The sequence below is a fragment of the Epinephelus moara genome, chromosome 3, assembly GCF_006386435.1.
Source record: "Epinephelus moara isolate mb chromosome 3, YSFRI_EMoa_1.0, whole genome shotgun sequence".
Classification (NCBI taxonomy): Eukaryota; Metazoa; Chordata; class Actinopteri; order Perciformes; family Serranidae; genus Epinephelus; species Epinephelus moara.
The window spans coordinates 20,039,599-20,056,526 of NC_065508.1; the positions used below are offsets into that span (position 1 = coordinate 20,039,599).

At 40.7% G+C, this 16,928-nt stretch overlaps 1 protein-coding gene across 1 annotated transcript in view; it reads right to left on the reverse strand.

The window, feature by feature from the left end:
- Window positions 1-4,368: 4,368 nt before the first annotated feature.
- stip1 (stress-induced phosphoprotein 1) overlaps window positions 4,369-16,928 on the reverse strand; it is a 15,602-nt gene continuing 3,042 nt past the window's right edge. The window contains exons 2-14 of the mRNA XM_050040261.1: window positions 14,454-14,663; window positions 14,219-14,360; window positions 11,989-12,130; window positions 11,347-11,512; window positions 11,093-11,219; window positions 9,460-9,562; window positions 8,827-8,947; window positions 8,535-8,631; window positions 8,320-8,444; window positions 8,176-8,212; window positions 7,930-8,033; window positions 6,314-6,486; window positions 4,369-6,015 (exon numbers count right to left, since the gene is read on the reverse strand). Of these exons, the coding sequence (XP_049896218.1) occupies window positions 5,943-6,015; window positions 6,314-6,486; window positions 7,930-8,033; window positions 8,176-8,212; window positions 8,320-8,444; window positions 8,535-8,631; window positions 8,827-8,947; window positions 9,460-9,562; window positions 11,093-11,219; window positions 11,347-11,512; window positions 11,989-12,130; window positions 14,219-14,360; window positions 14,454-14,663 (1,620 nt within the window). The 3' untranslated portion in view covers window positions 4,369-5,942. The remainder of the gene's footprint in view (window positions 6,016-6,313; window positions 6,487-7,929; window positions 8,034-8,175; window positions 8,213-8,319; window positions 8,445-8,534; window positions 8,632-8,826; window positions 8,948-9,459; window positions 9,563-11,092; window positions 11,220-11,346; window positions 11,513-11,988; window positions 12,131-14,218; window positions 14,361-14,453; window positions 14,664-16,928) is intronic.

Here is a 16,928-nt window from a genome sequence, read left to right on the forward strand (position 1 = left end):
GTGCGCAGATGGAAGTTATTTGACTTCCCCCAGAGATCCCTGCCGGCGGCGGAGGTCCAGATGCTGGCAGCAGCACAGGGGTGAAGCCAAACACAGTTCACCTGCACACACTGCGATGCCACACAGCTGGTTCAATATCAGCAAAGTTTCCCTTTATATTCATTGTCTTGTGTGGCGATCAGCAGTGATGTGGTGGTTCACTTCTACACTGTGATGTGTAGCCTATAGTTGGGCTTTAGCTTCTAACTATCTTTGTCTTTTTAACCTGTTGTTGCTGCTGAGTCAGTTTGACATCCTGGATATATCCTTCAAACACAGACTGTAGACCTCTCTGTCTGCTTCTCTCTGGAATCACTGTTTCATTTTTCCAAGTGTGGGCTAAATGCTTACTCTGACAGCTTGTCGGATCATCACATAGGGGCGTGGCTTAGCGAAAGATCAATTACACCATTTATCATCGCCACAAACTGTAAAAATTTTTGCTTGAACAGCTTGTCTTGCACACTTACTATAACATAGCGTAAAATGTAGACATAAATAGTTGATTAATAAATGACAATAAAAAATATGCCATGGACTCAAGAGGCTCAAGGAAAATATCTGTAGATTCGGGAAGGTTACAGCTGACATGCATGCTAATGTTTATGGATTTTAGCTCAGCCTTTAATACCTCCTCAGATCCTGTTAAACAAGCTGAAACAGATGGAAGTGAATCATGCATTCCTCAAAGGAAGACAACACCTGGTGTAAGTGACTTTCTGTGGCATACAGGTACACGTCCTCCGTGAAGCTACATGAGCTCTACCTGTCTATACACACTAAATACAACTGATGGTAGAGAGCAGTACACCAACAACAATGCCAATTCGAGAAAAGTTGGGACAGTGCTTAACAATATTAAAAAGTAATTAAAAAAACAGAAGCAAGCTTGTATTATTTTTTGCACACTTTATTCTTTTTTGCATTGATCTCAGTCTGTGAACCTTTTTTTGTGGCTGTCCAGCCCAGTTGTATTGGTGTGCGGGTATCTCCTCTGCTGTCCTTTCTTGGTTACTCATAATACAGACGCACCCATGACCGACTTTTTTTGATGCCCTAAGAAGGCGCAGTTTCACAGCAGCCCTAAGACTTAATACTTAGAGGAGCCTTTGTTATCAATGCCAGCTTCTAGATGCTTTCTGTATGAAGAAATAAATGTCTGTGTTCAGATGGGATTTTTTTTGGCCCATTCTTCCCCCCTTTAAATCTGAAAGATTTGGGGGGCCCACTAATGAATCTTGAGAAAGAAATTTTGCTTTCACAACTTCAACAATTAGGGTCCTCGATTCCCAAACGCAAAATCAGGATGAGTGTATATTTACACAAAACAATAACGTTTATCAGTTTGAACATTAAATTCATTAATTAATTCATTTTCCATAACCACTTATCCTGTTAGGGGTCGCAGGGAGGCTGGACATTGGCACTGGGTGAGAGGCGAGGTACACCCTGGACAGGTCACCAGACTATCACAGGGCTGACACATAGACACAGAACCATTCATGCTCACATTCACACCTACGGACAATTTAGAGTCACCAATTAACCTGCATGTCTTTAGATTGGGAGCATGACCTTACCACATCTCTGACTGCTCCTAGTGGAACATAATTGTGAGGTTGGCTTTGAGATCTTCTATACGTGTGAAATTTAGGATTATACGATATAAGATTGTGTGCAGAGAATATTTTACTCTATTTACTCTCTATTTACTTTTAGATTATCCAAGATGGATGACGAACATCTAGATTTATGCTGGCATAATTGTGGCAACTGAGGTTCTGTTGGTGACCACAGCCCAGTTGTCATCGACAGGGAGAGAGTTGAGCAGGTACAAGTACCTCACTTTGATTCTCAGTTACAATGGGCTCATCAAGTGGAGTATGTCCAGCCAGCGTCTGCATTTTCTGCAAAGGCTCAGGGTCCAAGGAATAGATAAAAGCATTGTGTTATGGTTGTGCAGGGCAGCTATTGGATCTGTTATTCGTTATGGCAGCACAGCATGGTTTGGTAACCTGTCCATAGATTTAACTGAATTTGAGAAATTAAAATACTGTACACAGATTTGCATCAAGTCCATCATGATATTGCAGTATAGTCACATGACTTATTTCTATTGTCCTGACATCTAGGCTAGAACAGGCAGGAATAGGGAATGACATGTATATGCTACTAATATCCAGTGTTTTCACTAATACACCTAATAAAAAGACATAAAAACATACATGTTATACAGTCATAATAAAAGACAATATAAAACACTCAAATTCAGAAACCAGACCAGAAACTGGAGACTGAAACTGTCATGGAAAGGATGTTTCACTACACCAGCTTACTCAACATCCATTTTTCATCCGAGTATTCAGAAAATGGGCAGGACAGTGGTTCCCAACTGGTGGGTCGTGTCCAAAAGTGGGTCATGGGTCCATTCTGAATGGGCTGCAAGTGACTCACAAACATGCCAAGTTGGTAAAAAACACTTTATTTTCAAGTATAGTGAATTTCCGGCACAGAGTTTTTATTCTGAAGTGCCGTTCCCTGCTGTAAAGAGCATGGAGAGCTACCTCACAGAGACAGCAAACTAGCTTAACAACACAGCCAAACAAGTATGATGCTGAATGNACAAACATGCCAAGTTGGTAAAAAACACTTTATTTTCAAGTATAGTGAATTTCCGTTTTTATTCTGAAGTGCCTTTCCCTGCTGTAAAGAGCATGGAGAGCTACCTCACAGAGACAGCAAACTAGCTTAACGACACAGCCAAACAAGTATGATGCTGAATGAAATAAACTGTGTGGACCTTTAACTAATGACTGAGGAGAAATCTGGACTCCGTTTCTGGACCAGCTGTGAACCACTGATTTAGGAATTTATTCCACAGGTATGAACTTCGCTTAGCTCCACCATCAAACTACTGAACATGTGTGTGTGATCTGTGCGTTACTGAATGATAACTGGAGTTTGATTGCGCCTGTATACACATATATCCAGGGTGTATGGGGAGGCTGTGTGTTGATACGTCACCTGTGTTATATCAAATTTCCAGGACAAATTTCTCCCATGGGAGACGATAAAGGCTTATCTTATCAAACTGAATGTGCCTGTTTATATACATCTATCACAGTTCGTCTTACACTAGCAAAACATTTTATTTTTGTTATAGACCTTTATGCCACAAGCCATTCATTCAGTGTTCTGCCTTCTCCTCAGTTTAATGGAACTAGATGGCACTCAGATTGTGTGCCAAAAAAACACATTTGAAAAACTCAACAGCAATGTGTCTTTGCAGAATTTATGACATGGTTACTCAAGAAAATCCACAGATCTTGTTGTGAGCAGTTTCATGTAGGAACTATGTTCTTTCTAGAGCTACACCCACCAACTGTATCGCTGTGCAGGAGGAAGTATGCATGTTACAGCACGAGATGTAGTCCTTTATGGGGTCCTTCTTGGCTGACCTGTACGGTTAAGTAGCTCAGTGGTGCTTGGTGAGCTAGCAGTAGATGCATGCTTCCTTCTGCACAGTGATACAACTGGTTCGGTACAAAGGAAGTAGTTCTTACATTAAACTTCTCACAATAAGGTCTGTGGATTATTTTTGAGTAACCAGGTCATGATTTCTGGAAAGAGACATTGCTGTTGAGTTTTTCAAATGTCTTTTTTCGGCACTTTGAGCACCACAAGCCGAGTGCCATCTAGTTCCATCATAGTGGAGAGAGGGAAGACATCTCTACAGCCGATATCTCCAACACTCGGCAACTAACACCAAAACAATTTAGGTCAGGAGTGTCAAATCTGTTTTAGTTCACGGGGCACATGCAGTTCGATTCGGCTACAGGTGGGCTGGACCAGTAAAACCACTGCATTATGTTCTATGAATAACAAACACCTCCAAATTTTTCCTCTTTTTTGTTTAAAGAAGTCAATTTTGAAAATGCTAATCCATTTACTAAACAGATGACAAACAGCCTGTGATGTCTTCAGAGGAATTAATGCAATTCCAACAATATCTCTCAATTGTTCCACATTCGACTAGTCACTGTCATTACATACAGAAAAGAACTGTATTTTGGTCAGGATGGAAAAGCCTCCGATGCAGCCTCTTAACTTGCTCCTGAAACCTGGCACCTCTCAGCCTTCACAAGTGCATCACTATTAGATGTGCAAGGTCATCCACTGGGCCGGATCTGGCCCCCGGGCCGTATGTTTGACACCCCTGATCCAGATTGAAGCACGGCACTACAGGTAAGAGGAAAATTTTTGATTTGGGGCTGAACTGTCCCTTTCTGAGTATAAACAATGACAAGCATAATGACTTACACAAGTGTTTGTATGAAGAATCTCTCATTGTACTTTTTATTGGTGTGTCCTCTGTTTTTAAAACCACACTACGACCTTATGATCGGTCTACTACTGCATTGGGTAACTGTCAACAATGTTGGTCTTATCAGACAAAAAAAAAAAGCCGCCACTGAGCTTTAAAATACATTCAGATACTGTATATTTGACTGTACAACTGATTTCCATTGGTACATTACACTTCTTGGGACAGTTTCTTTCACATTGTGTGAACTCCACGTTTGTTACGTGGAGGCTTATGATTACAACGGGACTCTAAAAAATGCCCACATGTCCATATCTGCTGTGTTGAGTTATAGAGAATCCAGCTGTGGTAACGTGAAAACAAAAAGGTGTCACAGTTAATTTTTTTTTTATCATATGTGAGTCCCTCTTGGAAACCATAGCACAGAGGCACACAGGCTTCGGTACTCTTAAGACAAGACGACAAACATTAAAGATGCATTATGAAGTGTGATAGTTGTGACCCCCGTTACTCAACCAATAGTTAGTTTAGAAAGGTAAATCCACCCTTTTACTATCACTTTATTCCCATCATCTTGAGATATTCAAGCCACATTTTCAGGCTTGGAAAATGAATATTCGAGGCCATTCAAAAGTATCTACTTAGACTATCGGCACATCTTCCAAGTTTACTCTCGATCGCTAAATCATGACACTGTTGGAGGACTGTCAACTGCATATTTTCACATAGAAGTGCAACGCTGCCTCCAAACTTTTAATTTTTGACTAACATAATACACAAAAACACTGCCGCCTTATTTGCTGTATGAACTTGTTTAATAACTGATTAATTTTCCATCTTAAATCACTAATCATGGCAAAATATCCCTACACTCTCAACAGCATCAAGTAGTATTCTTCCAGTCCCAGTTACAATTAGTCTGGATCCGTCCCCTCGACACCAGAATCGAGGAAACCCTCGACACTTTCCTGAGTTCAGCTGTATAGTACATAAATAAGAGCATCCATCAAGGCTCAAAAACAGCAGAAAGGATATTCAGCTTTCCACCTGAGGTGTGGTAGACGACCAAAAGAGAGGAAAACAAACTCCAGCTTTAAAGCACCATGTTAAGTAAAGCCTACAAGAGGAAGAGAAGAGTTAAGAACAATGACCAATGTTGACAGTTTCAATTTGTGATCTACGTTACAATCTTTATTTTGAGTGTAGAAATTCTTAAACCATGAACCAATAGGAATATGTGATCGCTTCAGGGTGGATTTCCCCTTTAAACACTGCACATGGTGGTTCACTTAACTGTGCTGTTTATTTTTTAGATGTGAGCATCTGTACACATGAATCCATTTATTTTTCTCCAGATGTTTTCGAGTGTCCTTAAGTTCTTCAGATGACATACGAGATGCTTTCTTAAATACAATGTAAAAGTTGTGAAACTGATTTTAAAAAAAACGTAACACACACAAAGTCTCAGGGAGACTATGAACAATATAATTTTGAATTTTGAAGGCATGAAAGGAGGATGTAATATTTTGGAGGGATTTGCACGTTGTTCCACTGATGTCTCGGAGTCTCTTGGTTCTCGTCAACGAATGGCTATCAGTCCGACATCGATGAGTTTCTGAATCTTCTGAGCGATGACTGGATTCTTTAAGTGGCTGAGGATCAAACGGGAAAAAAGAAAACATTAACTTCTTCATTCTGAGAGACAGAAAGTGAGACAATTAATTTGGTAAACGTACTCGCTTAAGTAGAAGCACAACTGGACAGAAAATGTGAAAAATGGACTCTATACTTTTTGTTTCGTTAGAGCTTATTTTTCAATTAGTTAATAATTTATTATTTTAATTCTGTTGTAACTGACATGTTAATGTCACAAAAATGGTTTAAGTGGTTTAACAAAAGATTTAAGTTAAAACAAAAGATTTAAGTGAAAAAATAAATAAACAAACTTACTCGCTGAGCGCCTGAGAGTCCTTCTGCATTTGCTCAAGGATCATGCGCATGGCTGGGTCACTCATTATCTGCTGCACCTCGGGATCAGCCATGGCCCTTTTCTTCACTTCCTCTGGACTGTCGTTCCTCATGGTCTGACTGATCATACAGCGCTGCATGCCCTCTGTGGCTTCCTGAATGTGGAGAAGGCAAATTATTAAAAAAAAAAACTGAAATGCTTTGAAATCCAGAATGTGAAAAATAAGGCGACAAATATCAATATTTTTGATTTGCCTGGTCACAAAACAAACTCTTTTAAATTAGTCTGTTGAGTTGTGGGTCCCATTGCTTGATATTTACTTCCTTTTTGTTTTCTGACTCTGTGTATTTCTTTGTTTTATTTATGCTGCTGCCTGTCCTAACAGGGTCTCCCATGAAAGAGATTCTGAATCTCAAAGGGGCTCTCCCGGTTAAATAAAGGATAAATAGAAATTCAAAAACAAACAAATAAACAGGCCTTAACGAGGATTTGGATATGAGTGTTATCCTGTAATTCAAGATATTTCATTTCAAACATAGAATTTGGGCTCTATGTGTCATGATGGCCTCGCTTGATACCCCTCATCAGCTCTTGGTTCTATTTTTGTTTTTAGATGCTTCTTATTGTTATAGATCAGAGGACTAATTTTGTTACTAAGTTGTATAATTGCCTAGAGTTGGTTCGTGTTCTCACGGCAGCATTTACAAGCGGACCAGATAAAATGCCTTGCGCGAGAAAGCTGCTCTTGATTGGTCAGATTTTCCACGTGGGAAAAATCCAGGAAGTAAAGAAGAGAAGAGTACACTTGCAAGATAAATGTGACACTTTCTAATGTCACAATGGAGGGACAACTACGCAGGTTGATTTTAGCGCTGGTCATCGTGGACTATATTGCTGTCATTGTTCATTTTAGTCAAACCATACAGTTTGAAAACGAGGCGCGGCTCCAACTAGAAAACAATGTTTTGATGCATTGGATGTGCTGAATGTGCATATTAAGGCAGTACAGGAGGAGGTGCACATTAATAATCCTCCAGGACTGTAACATGCTCATGTTTAACCCAAACAATGTGTCATGTGACTGCAGTTGGTTCAGATTCAGGTCGGAACAAGTTCTCACCACAAATGAACCGCACCATAGTTCATTTGTAACCGGACCGAGACCACCTCTTCAGGGTCTTGGTCTGATTGTTTGGTGCACACCTGAGTGTGATTGCTGTGTTCACACCTGCCCAAACAAACCGCACTTAGGGGGCAAAGGAACTTGAGTTCGATTGAACCGAACCAAACAGGGCAGGTGTGAAAGCACCCTAACAAATATGGCTTCGATTTGTATGCCTCACAGCGCTCCATTTATTGCTCAAAAACTACAATACCCAAGAGGTGGAGCTTCTACCAGCAGGGTGTGCACAGGTGTGTTCCATACTGCCAATGTTTAGCATGAGATTGTTTTTGTTTGTTTTTTGTTTTGTTTGTTTTTTTTACCCTACCTGTCCACTGTTGAATGATGTATGGTCTAATGAAGGTCTGTGAAACAGGATTAAGTGTGCAGAAATCTCCTCTATCACTCTAAACTGTGTAGTGACCTGTGAAATACCTTTGAGGAAGAGTCGAGCTCCAGAGCCTTCTGATATGCATCCATAGCTTTTGAATAGTCTTTCATGGCCTCCAAGGCAGCTCCTTTACGCGTGTAGCCTTTTACTGTGGACAGATGTGTTTCAGATGTTTAATCAGATGGACTTAATCTACACCTTAACAGTTACAAGTGCAAAACACTCTTTCATTAAAGTTCTTGAAGCAAAATGTGAATTAAATGGTAATAAATACAAAGTTTCCCACTTACTGAAGGAGGGCTCAAGTGTGATGCACTCTTCACAATCCTGAGAAAAAAGATTATTACAAGGTCATATTAATGAGCAAAAAAAATTGGAGGCAGGTTAGAATCTCTAACTGATTGACAAACATGATTGGTAAGGAAGCACTGTACCTTCAGAGCAAGCTGAAACTCCAACAGCTTTGTGTAGCAGGCAGCTCTGTTACTGAAGAGTTTGGCATCATTGGGGTTTCTCTTGATGGCCTCAGAGTAGTGTTTCATGGCTAAGGGGTAGTCTCCTGTGATGCGGAGAAGACAAGTTTATCTTTAGACAAGTTCTTACAAGAAGAATCAAATAACAACCAACAAGCACCACAACTATTACACACCTTTCTGGAAGGCGTCGTTGCCCTTGTTCTTCTCTTCCAGGGCTAAGTCAGGGTTGATGTAGGCTAGCTTCTCCTGCTCCTTCAATATTTTCTCTGCCTGCAGAGCCAATTACAGTTTCAAGTTATAAGTGAAGACCCCGCCTATGTTTTCATGTCGGTCTAGCACCACTTTTTTTTATTTATTTTTTTTTTTTCCTCGAAAAAAGTCAACTGAAAACATATAAATTCTGGATTTACTGTCTGAGGAAGAATCATAAAGCTCCGCTCAGTGGGAAATCAGTATGCACTGCACCTGTTGACACTTCTTCAAGACATCAGGAGTACGATGCTCTGTCAAGCTCTTGTTGAAATACTGAACTGCTTCTTTGTATTTATCCTGCTTGAAGTATGAGTTCCCGATCCTAGCCAAGGCCCTGTACAAAGAGAAGGAGGACACAGAAGAAGATAAACATGTTATTACGTCCGAATTCAGCCATCTGACATTCCTGTTCAAAAGCCAACGCGTGAGGATTGGGGAGTTCTTTAGTTAAGGAGAGGACAGTTCAGTAATATGAATTCAACAAAAAACAAATATCAACAGCAACAGTCACACAGCAAACTTTGTGCTCTTCAACAAAATACTCCAGTAAACAGACACATAATTTGCGTCCTAATTCAACAGCACTGTCTCTTCTTTGGCCAGCTGTAGTGGCAAGTAATACAGCAACAGTGCCACCTAATGGTTGTTGTATAACAGTTTTTCTGGTCTCATACTGGTTAGCTGCATGTCGTTTCCCATCCAGACTACAAAGTAAATAAATAAATGAGTAAATGTATTCCAGCAAGACCCACAAAATACCAGTCCTGCCCTCTAGGTTGAGGGGCAGTGTGGGTAGACAAAAAAAAACAACAGACAAATACTTTTCACACTTCTTCCAGAACTCACTTTGCAATTTGTCTGTAGTCTTCCCGGTTCTCTCTGCCAACATCAATGGCCTTCTCACAGAGCTCTCGGCACTTGTCATAATCTCCCTTCTCGAAGTACACAGCTGTAGAAATAACAAAAAGGAGAACATGTTTTACTTTCAAAGTCCAACACAGCTTTTTTTTAACAGATGTTTCGCCTGTTTGTATCGGATGCGAGTCTATTATCAGTAATTTAAAGCCCTGTTTCCACCGAGCAGTACGGTACAGTTCAGTACGCTTTTTTCGTTTCCACTGTGAAAAATTGTGGATGGTACCGATGGAACTGTTCCGTACCGTCCCCATTTTTGGTCCCCCTTGTGTTGGGGGTTCCGTACCGTCCCCATTTTTGGTCCCCCTTGTGTTGGGGTACCTAGCACACAGATCTGGTACCAAAAGGTGGAGCTGTGAACACTGCAGGCAATAGCGAATCGTCATTCTTGCTAAGGGCCGAGTTGTGGCTGGTTTAAGGCTCATGTAACCACTGTTCATACTGTGGAAAGTTTTACATATATAAGTAGACTGTAACTATAAATTGAAATAATTTTTTGCTACCTCTTGCAGCAGCTGTAATAATAATTTAATAATTTAATTCACTGGGCTGGCTGCCAGCAACTTTTACAATGGAATTTTAACTCGTAATGTTACTCAATGCATGAGGTGACAACGTGACGATGAGAACTTTGACCGTTCCATTATTTTTTTATTGTCTCTGTTGGATGACAGACACTTTTAGTAATGGGTAGATCTTTTATGCATATTAATTTCGACTGGGTTATGTGAACTGCATATATTCTAATCCTCACTTGGAGAAAAGAAAGTGTTGCAGAGCGTTGTTCCTGTGGGCAACAGCAACACTAAACCCATGAACTTGCCTGAGAAGGACTAAATGCACAAACCCGCTATTTTCAAATATCCCATGGAGAGAGACTCTCACTGCAGCCGGTTCTATTTTGTTCTGAAAACGTTGGTTTGCAGCCTCGTTCTGTGGACTATAAACGAGGTGCAGACTTCCCTCTGTGTCACCGGTAATGAGGAAACACAGTGAGTGCTGGACGGAGCAGTGAGTGACAACAACCCTGCCCACATTTAAGGGTACTGTTTGTGGCGGAAACACTAGGGTCTAGGTACCATGACTGAAGGGTTACTTTTGGTTTCAAAGGTAGCATACTGAAAGTGTTTGGTGGAAACAGGGCTTATAATGCATAAAGTTTGTGTTTTGCACATCAGGTGGTTAATTAACATGTATTTTTAGCATCCCATGCATCTTTTGTGTGTGTTTATTTTTTCATTTTAAACCCGCTATTGATGCTACTACATTTGACAACCCATTTGCCAATCGCTTTCTGCAAAACCCCCTAAGCTTTAGATCTAAATGTGTTGCTGGCAATTACATTTTTTTCCTCCAAGCTGAGGACTTGTGATGGTCAGCCAAGTGGCAGAACACCAACCAATCACAAAGTCTGATTTAGGAGATTTTTTCCAGCCCAGAACTTCTCTCAGTGGACAGCCCAGATTAATTCTATACATGAGAACTTCTATATCATCTGTCTATGTGTCAATCTGCTCAAATGAGTGAGGCTGGCATTTGTTTTCCAGCATGTAAGAATATGTACCTGCTTGATTAGATAAATAGGTCATGTTGGTAGGGTCGTGTTTGATTGCTTCGTTATAATGTTTCAGCGCTGTGTCAAAGTCCTTATTTTTGTACGCAGCATTCCCAAGTTCCTTTTCCTTCAAGGCCTGAGAAAAGAAAAAAATGAAATCAGAGGATTAAAAGTAGCTCAGAATAAGGCTTCATCAGAAAATGGCTTAAAACTCATAAAAGTAAAAAGTATGATGAACGAGTCAATCATATTTGTTTTTTTACCTTTCTCTTGTTCTCTGGAAGGTCTTCCTCTTTGGGAGGTGGTGGCTGAGTCTCCTTGGGTTTGGGGGGAGGAGGTGGAGTGGGCTCCTCATCTTCTTCCATCTCAGAGAGGTTCAGTCCCAGCAGCACAGAGAGGGTGGTCATCACTCTGGGGTCCTGCAGCTTCCTGCAAAACAGTCAGGCAAAGAAATGCATCTCTAATACCACAAGATTCAGGGATACTACATGTTTCCAGATTAACTTCTGTTTCATTACAGATCCAATAGTTTAGATTTTGGTCACTTTCCAGTATTACACATTCTAATGACTATGAATCATAATATCAGGAGAATGCAGAATGACAGTGGGCCTAGAAATACTGTGTAATCTTTTACTGCAATTCTACCCAAAAAAATCATCTTTTTGTTTTTGGAGTCCTGCCTCAAGACATAATTCGTTTGCCTTAAATCAGAGAATGTTGACACATAGGAGAAGTTTGTCTTCAGGGCCTTTCTCTATTCTAATCAATTTGTTTTAACCCAAACCACCATGTTTTTCCTGACTTTAACCAAGAAATCCCTTTCTGACAGAAAGCCCTAAAGGCAAACTTCTCCCTACAGCAGAATGTTGTTAAAACTGACACATTTTTGAAAGTGTACATACGTGCCAAGCTCTGATGGCTTGTTCCTGAGCTGCTCCAGCAGTTCTCTGTAGTTGGGATCTGACAGTAGCTCACGGGTCCGAGGGTCACTCTCCAGCTTCTGATACAAGTTGGGCATGGCGAAGGGGTTCATCATTGTTTTTTCTGTTGAAGCAAAAATTGGTGATTATTAATGTGATATATACAGTCACATAGAAGCACTCAGGATACCAACTAGAGGTGAAACAATGACTCCAGAAACTTGATTCACTTGATACTAAAAACGGTGCACTATTTCTTCACACAGATAATTATTACGGTGACACAATGCGCTTACACTGTGGACATGAGACTTGAGGCGGGCACTTAAAATTATAAACCCATGCTCAAAACAGAAGACGTGATTTTAGAGTGCAGATTGCAAAATGATAGAAAAGAGAAAACATCAGCTGGGCACTATGCACAAAAATTCATATCTCAATATTTACAGGCTGACTGGTGATAGACGATATATATCTCAGTATTTTCTATGAAATGGGCTGCACGTTTTCAGCTGCAAATCAAAGCCACATTTGAGATGTCACAAGCACTTTTATAAAAACAGACTGAGATCAAAATAAAATGCAAAGACAGGGATTTTTTCCCAGTTTGAAAATATGCAGCTGCACAACATGTAAATGACACATGATATAAAATAAAAATCAGGGCTGTAGGTTAACCTTTTGCACACAGCACTGGAGCTACAGAGGTTTAAAGGTTTGCAGCAAAGGCCACAAAACTATAACACAACTATTAAAGTATCAAGTCGGCCTAAATCCGTCTGATCTGAAATAATCATCAATATCTGTGACAGGAGTTACAAAGTTGTTAACCATCCGTTGGCCTTTCAAATGAATATAGTGCTGGAAAATGATTTAATTGTTTTTATTTATTTAGGCTATTAATCCTTTTTATGCACACAGCATCAACAGAGAAGCCAAGGGAGGGAAGGCGCGAGAGACACTATGTCCATGTTATATACATCTGGCACTGTCTCCATGTCACACAAGACTTCAACTACCAAGAAGAACGGCGACCTGCCATGATCCACCTCACACACACACTAGCAGCACTGCGCTGTACTGCACATGTGCTAGTGCAGTAATTTCATTCATCTCACAGACTGATTTAACTTAGCAGGTGCAACATTTAGCCCGATATCATGCTGTGGACTAATTAACAGACAGATTAAACAGAGTAGCAGCTCTGTGTCTCTTTGAGTGTAGATGGAGAACTTGTGAGCGAGTGAGTGGGGCAGAGCTCTGTGGAGAGTGTGAGAGCGGAGAGATGCACACTGGTATGTGTTATGTAATGCAACTTGACCCTACATCGACATAAGCGGTGTTGTCAAAATGTATATCTTGCATGAAATTATATTGATATATCGCACAGTCGTTTGTCACCCAGCCCTACATCAACGTTATCCTGCTCATCTGGGACCCCCACCAGAGAGAGGATGAGTGGGGAGCCCCAAGCAGCACGTAGTTTCCCTTAAACAAACGTTATTTTCTGTAGCAAAACTTATTGTTGGCTAACTTGAAAACATTACCACAGAAAAAAAACAGAGCTACAGTCAATTTGTGAAAGCCTGAGCTTCACTCATGTTATTATCAAGAGTCACACATACCTACAGTACACTGCTCACAGCGATGCTTAAAATACCCCCAAAATCAAAACACCAGGTGGTGTAAGTAGCAACTGGAACCCAATCACTGCTTGCAATTTAAGCAATAAAAATGTTGATTTTTCTCAAAAAGGAGATCAATTAGTTGTTCATTCAAAACTTGTCTTATATTCTCTTTGTATTTACTGCTGCTCTTTGATAAAGTAAAATTATTTCTTATCTGATAACCTGATTAACTGATGGATTATTCTGTAGAATACTCCGTCAATAAATAATCGAGAGCTGCATTCCTAATGCCAACACATCTTACACTGGTCTAGGATTAAATTTAGCAGAGCTTTCTCTCATCTGTAACCCCTACTACTTGTTTGTTGTCTGAATGAATCACAACACTCAAAACCCAAGTGGACTGCCCACTCTCCTTTTGAAAACTTGAACACTCACAATGTGATTTTACTTCAGTGATCCTGTCGGCAGTATTCTCTCAATCTTCCACCCACGTAGGAGGGAAAAGTGAGTCATTCGGTTTTTACATCATAATGCCACCTTTTCTGTAGGATAAAGTACATCACCACTTCAACAGTTTTTACCTGCAAGCCGAGCCTCGATGTTCTGTAAACCCTCCTTTAGCTGCTGATTACTTGGCTCTCGCCGGAGTCCCTCTTGGTAGGTTCCTTTGGCATCCTCCAATCGGCCAAGAAATTCCAATGCTGCAGCTTTGCGGGAGTAGCCCTGGTTGATTGAGAAAGGGAGAGATTTTAGATTGTCTTCGCAATTTTAATCCCTGCACAATTTATAAACTGAAAAATGACAGAACATTCTCACCTTGCCCCAGTCAGGCTTTATCTTGATGGTCTGACAGGCATCCTGGAGAGCATTCTCATAGTTGCCTTTCTTGGCGTAGGCAGCTGAGCGGTTACTGAACAGGACATGGTTTGAAGGGTCAAGGGCCAACGCTTCGGTGTAGCAACGTACAGCCTCATCAATGTTCCCTGCACTCAGCGCCTTGTTGCCCTGGTCTTTCAGTGCTGAAACCTACAGGTCAGGAGGATATAATCAAACAAAACATTATAGGACGAATTCACAATACTACAGCTCTCCTGCTCCACGTTCTCTATCACCCGATCCAACTACAGAGAAGACAACTGTTGCAGCTGCTGCTGGCAGAGCTGAAAAAAGAAACACTCAGCTGTTAATGTCAGACAGGTGCTACAGTGGTGCTGACAGATAATGTATTTTTCGTGAATGTACATTCAGGATCCTCCAGGTGCAAACTACTCTAAATATAAAGACGCATTCACACTGGTGCTATTTGGTCCACTTGAAACCCACGTCCGCTTCCACGGATAGTTTGGTTCGTTTGGAGTGGTGTGAATGCTCGTTGAAAAATGTCTCGTGGGCAGACGTGGAATAGTGAGGAGGTGCAAGCGCTTACCCCAAGACTGCATAACTTTGGTCTTGCTCCATTGTTTTTGTGGTGACCAAGCCGACTGAAGGGGATGGATTTCAGTTTTCAGTCATGGCCAATTGATGAGCCGGGTTTTCTCCTTCCTCATGCTTTTTTTCTTCCTGGTCAGTGGTCGTTTTGGGCAATACCGCCCCCAAACGAGCAGCTCTTGTAACTGCGTGACAGTGTCCAGGCAGTTTGGTCCGCTTTAAAAAGTGCAGTGTGAAAGTGAACCGAAGGTGTGAAATTTTTCGGCATTCCCTGCCCAATTGAACCGAGTCTCCGGACTATCCCAGTGTGAATGCGCCCACAGATTACCCAGGGGTTAGCTTGTTTCCTCAGAGCAGGAAGGTTTAAATCCACCAAAGACGACCCCACTTTTTAAAATGTCAGTTTCAGAAATAAGCACTGTCTCTGCTCAGACCATCACAGTAAATTAGTTGCTAGACATATAGTTTAAACAACAACAAAGCTGAAATGGCGACAATGCAATGGCGCATCAAAGGGTGCTGGAATTAATATGGAATTATTAATGTAACTGTTAAACAGGTCGCTTTACATATATGAGGTAGCTGGAACTGTCAGTATATACAGCATGCTTATTTTCGTATTGACAGTGATAAAATATAAATATAATTTACAGGTACAGTGATGTACAGTGGTTGTTGGTGTTACAGGGTAATTGATTGATTGTCTCTTGGATGCGTGCATCTTATGGTCTGGCACTTTGTCGCTCCCTTTTTATAAAACCCTGATGATACTAGTGCACATGAGGGTCACCACACACTGAGAATGGGTCACAAATGATGATTGAGAGGGATTACTTCAGCATTAGTCAAAACATTGTGTTTTAGGAAATTCCTGCATAGTATATCTTTAGGAGCTTTTCAGAATGTTTTGGCTAACTGTTATGGAAGATCTCGGAGCGTTTTGGTTTCCTGTAATCAAGGTGTCTACAGATATGAGACAGATGTAATGTTTTTAAGGCCTTTAGGATATTTTTTATCTGTAATAGTCGTTTTTTGGGGAAAATGATCTTTTTCTTATTAAAGCATTGCTAGCAAGTATAAGAGCAAGTAGTACGCTGTATATGGCGTCCCGTCCAGAGTAGGTATTATGTACGAATAAGGTTATTATAGTGAGTTGGGTTAATCTACATTCATGGAACAGGTAAGCTCAATTCAATTCTATTTTCTGTTTTTCCTCATAAAGCCCAATATCACAAATCACAATCTGACTCAGAGGGCCTTACATCATACGACATCCCTCTGTCATTAGACCCTCACAGCAGCTAAAGAAAAACTCCCCCAAAAAAACCTCTAACAGGGAAAAAATTGTAAAAACCTCAGGAAGAGCAACTGAGGAAGGATCCCTCTTCCAGGACAGACAGACGTGCAATAGATGTTGTGTGTACAGAACAGATCAACATAATACATTTACAGTGATCCATGACAAAATGATACATAAGGAGAGACAGCAACAGAGAGAGATGCAGGGCAAATATGTAATAATAGAATTATAATAGTATTATGGTAGCATATATGTTGTAAGTAAATATTATGTTATCCTCCTGAGACCCTGCATCCTCACATCAGGACATTTACTTTTGGGTTTCCTGCCCATTATACTTAATTCTGCTTAACTTAAAGTTATAGTTGGTAATCCTGCTCAGAAACACATTTTGTTATACTGGGTAAAATGGTCCTTCCATCCTGAGAGTAGTCAATACATAATGTGTTCAGAAAAAGGAATGAAAAAAATCCGACCTCTGTGGCAGCTGCAGGCCTGTAAAAACTCTGACCAATCCCTGCCATTCGGTGCGAATGGAAAGAACCAATCAGATGCCTTCATGT